General features: G+C 36.3%; 1 protein-coding gene across 1 annotated transcript in view; it reads right to left on the bottom strand.

The window, feature by feature from the left end:
- Window positions 1–5000: 5000 nt before the first annotated feature.
- The window catches only part of BRINP3 (BMP/retinoic acid inducible neural specific 3), a 458463-nt gene continuing 455784 nt past the window's right edge, over window positions 5001–7679 (bottom strand). Inside the window, exon 7 of the mRNA XM_052654055.1 lies at window positions 5001–6117. Within this exon, the coding sequence (XP_052510015.1) occupies window positions 5001–6117 (1117 nt within the window). The remainder of the gene's footprint in view (window positions 6118–7679) is intronic.

The raw sequence follows: 7679 nt of genomic DNA, 5'->3' as shown, positions 1-7679 counted from the left end.
TAGCTAATTTTACTAGGCTTCCCTGGTGGCTCAGCTGTAAAGAATCCGCCTTCAATGCAGAAGCCACAGAGATGGGGATTTGATCCCTGGGTGGGGAAGATCCCGTGGAGGAGGGCATGGCAACCCACTCAAATTTTCCTGCCTCGAGAATCCCATGGACATGGACATAGGAGACTGGCAGACTACAGTCCATGAGGTCTCATAGATTCAGACACGACTGAAGCGTCTAAGGACATGCACACATACAGTTAATTTTAAAGTGTATTACTGCTAGCATTTTGAGTGTCATAGCCTGTATTTTTGCTACAATTTTTTTAAGGGCTCATATTTTCCTATTTATTTATTGTTGCACTTTGAAGATGCTTTCAGAACACTTGATACCATTTTAACGGTGACTAAAGGAAGAGGTTAAGTTAGAAACCTGGGATCAGTTCACCAGGATACCACAAAATCCGTGAATTCACTATGCTCTCTGAACACTGCTTTATTGTACATACCGCATAGATATTTAAGTAGTCAAACATTATGTAGTACGGTTTTATTTGACAGTTATACTGTATAATCATAGAATGAAATAGTACTTCAGTCATTAAATAATCATTTAATCTTCTGATTGCCAGCCCATGAGATAATTTCAAATGTGGAATTTTTGCTTTGGATTGAATTTCATTTACATGTACTAATTTACCAAACTTGGCTGCATGTCCTCGTATCAAATAATTTGACATGGATATTTTAATTCATTAGTCATTCATAGCTCATTAAAATAGTTAATGTTGCTTTCATATAAAAAATGGAGATGTTTGTAAAAATTTTCAGCTAAGAAAATTTTCCAGATATTAGAGTATTATACAGTGATTAAATTATAATATATATGTCTATCTCTAGGAGAGCCTGGAGGTAGAAATATAACTGTGATGACAGAGATTGAGAAGAGGAAAGTAGAAGGTTGATAGCTGTAGAAAAGTAGCTCAGTAAACTCTCAGGTTTTAAAAATTCAGATGAGGGGCTTCCTTTGTGGTCCAGTGGTTAAGAATATGCTTTGCAATGCAAAGTATGGTTAGGGAACTAGATGCCACATGCTGCGGGGCAACTAAGCCCATGCTCTACAACTACTGGACTCCTCAGGCCACAGCTAGAAAAACTGTGTGCCACAGTGAAAGATCCTGCAAGACCTGACACCACCAAAAAAATAAATAAAAATTTAAAAAAATATCAGATGATTGCACTATTATTGCCAAAGAATATCACAAGCTTAACATCTGTGACTCTGAAGTTTCAATTATAAGCACCTTATTTATGGCCAGGTGATGCATAGGGAAGATGCATTTTTCCTAAAGAATTATTATTCTAGTTAAATGCTCTAGGAAACAAATCAGAATGAGGTTGTTTTTAGTTTCTCTAAGGTTGATTTTTTGGTATGTTCTTTTCAATTGTCACATGGATTTGGAAGACATCTATGATTCTTCAAATCTTAAGCCAAGTTTATTATTTAAAAGTTATATTTTCTACTGGATTTCTGAAACTTTCAACTTTCCATCCAGGTGAATTCCTATATTCTATAATTCCCACTTAACAAATATATGTATATATAGTTTTATTTTGCTCTTACATTTTTTTAAATTATTTATTTTCTAGATCTGTTCAAACTGGAGATCTTAAATAACCTCCATAAAGAAAGAAGGAAGCATAGTTACAAAAAGGGGACATACCTGATTAGAGGGCAATACATGGACCTGGTTCCTTCCAATATATTTCTATATTCTGAAGAGTCATCACAAAAATTTTAAAAAAGAGGAGGAAAGGAAAATCAGCTTTCTGGCACTATTTAAATCAGGGAAGACCATCAGCCATTTCAGAAATTTTTTTTGAGCTGACAGTCATCACTGATTAACTTGCAAAAAGTCAACTTGGGACAGGAACAGGTAAGCAGGTCAAATTTATGATAGTGATCAAAAAAATATAGAGCAATATGAGATGTTTCTGGAAACAAAATGTATTCTCAATGCATTTTTGAATTTTCAGAATTTCAAATTTCACTGAATTTTTTAAGGTCAATTAACTGCTAATTTAGAAGCTTACATTAGAAATATCAAAAAAGAAATCAAATGCTGTCTTTTAAAATATGATTTTTCAATTTTTGGTCTAAGTAAGATTTTGAGTAAAATTATTTTTATTAAAAATTTTCAAAATCATAAAGCATTTTTCCCATATGTTGACAAACAAATGTTGAATTAAGTAGATTTTATATTGTCTATTGCTTGTTGAATTTACTGGTAGCATATGAGAAACATAAATATTAAAAGATGTTGATCACTTATCCTTTAAATCTGTATAGTGCTTTAGAATCTGCTTGGTAGGTTTACTTACATTGTATTCATATTATTCATGTGTTAGGACCCAATAGTCAGAGAAAGACATTCATATTACTTTTCCACTTTCAAGGGAAAAATGGAGTCAGAGATACTGAATATTCACTGAGGTTGTTACCAAGGCAGAATGAAGATGATTAATCATCTTTCAATAGCCTTATGTGGCAACACATGTCAAATCTCAGGATAAACCCCTAGCCACCCTAGCCAGGTATAGCCTTACCTTTAGCCATAGGAGCTTCTCTATCGTAAGCCTGTCAGCACAGAGTGAGCTGAACAATAAGTAGGATTGCTGACATTTTGCTTAGGTTCCAAGAATGGTTGCTGTTCTGAGTCCACTGGTGACCACATACATTGCTCAGGTGGTTTCTCAGATCAGTGGCTTTGGACATCTGGGCCTCCAAAATGCTTCTGGAAAAAGTCTTAGTTGCAATTCTGACTTTTATAGCAAATGTCTTTTTAAATATATGGTCTATCTATATTCAATAAGCTTGGTCATTTTGTGGGTGATCAATTTTGGATGATACATTCTGGTTTGTTTAATTACTCCAGTGTACTGTGAAGGTATGTATTTTATAACGATTTAGACCTCAATTTTATAAACGATTCTTGTTTCACCATAAACCTGTCCATGTAATGAGATTAAATACAGAAATAGGATGGTTCATTTAAAGCTCAGTGGCACATTGAAAAGAAGACAATTCATTCCAGAAAAGTTGTGTTGGTAGGCTGATTTTTTAACTTATTGGTTTGTTATCTTGGGGAATTTGACAAACCATTCTGAGCCTCTGTTTGTTTTTCTTCCACCAAGAAAATGGGAATGATAATCTATAGCTTAGTGTTGTCAGAATTAAATAAAAAGTATATCTGCTAAGATATCAGAAAAATGGTGTTAAATAATTGTGTATATTTTCAGTTGATTTACTAATAATAGTAAAAGTAAGGGAAAAAAAAAATCAGATGATTAAAGAAAGAAAATCAGTTATCCAGGCAAGGGTTAGAAGGCTATACCATACTTACGGTGACTGAATTGGTATGTTGTGTCTGAGCTACCTTTTCTTAAAATGCTTTGGAATCTAAACAAACAGCTTAAGAATCCAGAATGTGGATGGGATGTTTTCATCATCAGTCTTACTATGTTCAATCATGTCATAGGTTCTCTTCTTTGTGCTCTGAGAAATAACTTCATGACCGCAACAGGAAACCTGGGCTGGACAGTGTTGGTTAACATTATAAGAAATGTTTATGAAATATTTAAACAAGAGCAGTGATATGATCATCACCATTCTTTACAAACACATTCATATATCTAAACAAAAATGCAACTTAAGTTCATTAGATAAAAAACATTAATTATATATCTAAAAGTGTATGTGATAAGTCCCTTTAGTCATGTCCAACTCTGGGACCCTATGGACTGTAGCCTGCCAGGTTCCACTGTCCGTGGGATTCTCCAGGCAAGAATACTGGAGTGAGTTGTCATGGCCTCCTCCAGGGGATCTTCCTGACTCAGGGATTGAACCTGCATCTCTTATGTCTCCTGCATTGGCAGGCAGGTTCTTTACCATTAGTGCCACCTGGGAAGCCCCACATATCTGATATTACTTATTGGTAATATGGAATTTCAACCAAAAAATTTGGACTAAAAATAGTTTGTGTTGAAAGAATTTGCACTTAAAAATGTATTTTAATACTACTAGTTTCTATGAGAGGAAAAAATGTCTATTTACACTTGAACTAGTTATTTGACCATTTATTTTATACCAGTGCATTACAATTTATGATTTCTAGAAATGTTATCTTATTGACATTGCTAAAGTACTGGAATAACTAGGCTTTTAGTACTTGAAATGAAAATGAGTGTTTAGAGTATGCTGATTGTTGGTTATTAGAATGTAGAAAGAGAATGACAAAGTAAGTTGCTGAGGAAATGAAGGCTTTACTTTCTCCATGATGTGCTTATAAGCACAGTGACTTTCTGTGTGTTTGCTAGAATGTTTGGATATTTAGTTGAGAAATAAGTTGTCTGTTTATTTTAATAATGATGGTGTCTGATTTATAAATATAGGTAATAAAGCACCGCCATTATGCTGTTAACCATAAAAATACAACTGAATCCTAGGCATTCTACCTAGTTGGGTTTTCCCTAAAGGCTTTTGAAAGGAACCGTCAAATGTTTCAATTAAAAAATCTTGGGAATTTTCCCCAGGTTCTAACAAGCTATATCAAAATAGAACTCACTTCATGGAAAAAAGGAATCCCACAGCATTTCTTTTTAATAACTGTTCAGCTACAAAATTTTATTGGTATCTTTTTATGTTCCCTCTAGAGGATGTAATGCACAAAAGCATTGCCACGGAACATATAAAATTACAAATGAAATTTATTGTAAAAAGTAGAATGTCTTCTAGACTGGTGTCAGTATTTATTTCATTCAGAAACCAAAACTGCAGTATAATATATTCATTGTCAGCAAGTCCATGTGTGTAAATTGCCATCCAATGTTATTGACGGATATAAGACAGATATTGAAAAGACAATTTAAAGGTACTCTTCCAAACATAAACTGTTCCACAAAAGCACTGTAAAAACTCCTTCAAGATTTTGGGTTGTGCTTGACATGTATGGTTAACTACATAATTTGGTCGTGTCATAATCCACTGTGTTTGGCAATTTGGCATTAAACGCCTGCAGAGCAGATTGGATTCTCACCACCTCACTAGTAGACAGCTTGAGTCTATGACGAAGCAAGCAAGAGAAGAGATCTAGACGACGCTGACCAGGCGGGGAGAGTTTATTTACACGGTCTCTTATCTCTAGAAGCTGCAAAAGTGCTGAGTCCTGGGATCCCTGAGTGTAGGGGTAGTCCAGCTGCAGAATCAGGTCCCGGATGGCTTCCGGGTCAAAGTGCATGCTGTAGCCAAACACTTGAATGTTATTGATTTTCATATAACCCAGGTTCCGAGATGGGTCAATAAACTCCAGGGGTTCGTAGTAGATGCTTTCGTTGCCGTTGGGGCCGTTTGACTTGATGCGACTCCTCAGGTAGATGTGCACGGTCTCAAAAAACGTCTTCCACTTGTTCCCTAGAGTCAGCGACCAGTTGTAACACTGCAGGGGGAGGTCCAGCTTAGTCCGTTCCCAGTCGGGGAAGCTGTTTTCATTCACAGGCATAAACCAGCTCTCAGAGTGGCTGCCTCCGAAGGGGTTGATGTAGATGGCCAACACGGGCTCCAGGGTGCTGTTTTTCGTCAAACAGATCTGTAAAGAGAGACCCAGGATCATGTGGACCAGGCTCGACTTGTACTTGTTGCTCTTTAAGGTGAGGAGCATCCTCTTGCGCCAGGAGGGGTCGAACCAGCTGTTGAGGCGCATGTCATTGCTGATGAAGATGGCGTGCACCTCCAGCCGCCTGTCGGTTTTCTGCAACAGGTACTTCATCTCCAGGTCTTGCAGGTCAGTCTCGAAGCCGATGTAGTGGTCGGTGGACTCGGCGACCTCGGGTTTGCAGAAGCCCTGGCTCAGCATGTAGCCCGTGTTGCAGGTGCCACAGCGGGTGCGGTTGTCTGGGGCGCAGGTGAGGCAGGCGGCCGCGTCGCCCACCGTGCAGGGCAGGAAGGCCGTGCAGACCACCTGGTCGTTGGGACACGTGCAGGAGTGCGTCTCTTCTGAAAAACTGCCCAGAAGGCCGTTTTCATTGCAGTAGAGAAAAGACTGGATGCGAGTGAGCCAGTAAGTTGAAGTTCTAAAGACAGAAAACAAACGGAAACTATATTAATACAAAAGCATTCGTTTGTGTGTGTGTGTGTGTTTCCTGCAGTCAAGTTACCTTGTGTCTGAAAGCTTCACTAGTATGTTCTTAGGACATTTCCAGTCAGTTATTTAACTGAGATTAAAAAAAAAAAAAAAACAATCCTTGTAGTTCTCCATTTTAAAAATATAAATATAATTATATAATATTTATATATTTAAATTATGTATATATTTCATTCATCATTGAATAAGATTAAAGATAGATACATTTGATTTGAACTGGAAAACTGCACAAAATATCTTCTGAAGAGATTGCATGCCATCTCATTAGTGTCCTTGGAAGCTGATTGTGAATATAATTGGGTTTGTTATAGTTTTGAAATGATATCCAACAAAAGGAAATAAAATGTTTTATCATTAAATATCTGCAGTAGAATTAGAGTGCATAAATGACGATTGTTCGTTCATTCACTCTTAGCTTCATAGAGCACTATGCAGCAGGAATCCTAATTAGAAAGTGAAAAATGAAATTAAAACAACTCTAAATATTCAATCAATGGATTTAAATCCTAGGGTTCCATCAACATTGAAAGAACAAGTACCCACTGAGAGGGAAAATATTATTAAAACATGTTTGATTTTTATCCTTCCAGGCTGCTCAAGAAAATTGTTGAAAAAAATCTCATTAAAACCAACTACAAGTTCTTTTAATAAGGGTTAAGTGTGTTAGTTGAATGGGTTTGATTTGAATAATTAACATTTTAAAATTTATATTTAGAAATCAGGCTAATCTTCATGCAAATTTAAGATCTCACTTTTCTTCTTTTCCCACATTATTCAAATTCTTTTAGTGTATTTAAAATCTAAGTAAAATAATTAAGGAAAAAGCATGTGGCTATGTAATCAGAAAATTCTTTGTTTTTATCTTGCTACTTTCTCATACTAGCTGCAAAATAATGGAAATGTTGAATGACCTAAGTTAGTAAAGTGCTTCCCAGGTAGTGCTAGTGGTAAAGAACCCATCTACCAATGCAGGAGACAAGAGATGGGAGTTTGCTCTCTGGGTAGGGAAGATCTCCTGGAGGAGGAAATGACAACCCACTCCAGTATTCTTGCCTGGAGAATCCCGTGGACAGAGGGGCCTGGAGGGGTACAGTCCATAGGGTGGCAAAGAGTCAACATGACTCAAGTGACTTAGTGCTAAAGTTAGTAACATCTTCCATATTAAGTTCTTGTGAGAAATAGTTTGCCTCAGCCTGGCTGCATGTGTTTTGACTATTGTACAGAGCATGTGTCACAGTAGACACCAAAAATTGTATATTTTTTGGTGTTTTTATGCCTTTCCAGTGTTGATTATTCAGTACATAAAAGGTTTTCTGCAAATTGTATATATTGTACCCAATCCTTTAGACATTACATTGCTACCATTTAAATAATTTGTGTATGCAGTAAAATATAGATATGAATGTGTAAATAATCAGTCAGAACAATTTATTATCACATTCAGAACAATATTAGAGTTATATATTCATTTTTGGTCCTTGCTCATTCTCC

Source organism: Budorcas taxicolor, chromosome 16, assembly GCF_023091745.1.
Source record: "Budorcas taxicolor isolate Tak-1 chromosome 16, Takin1.1, whole genome shotgun sequence".
In the NCBI taxonomy this organism is placed as follows: domain Eukaryota; kingdom Metazoa; phylum Chordata; class Mammalia; order Artiodactyla; family Bovidae; genus Budorcas; species Budorcas taxicolor.
This window is presented reverse-complemented; position numbering and strand designations above follow the sequence as displayed.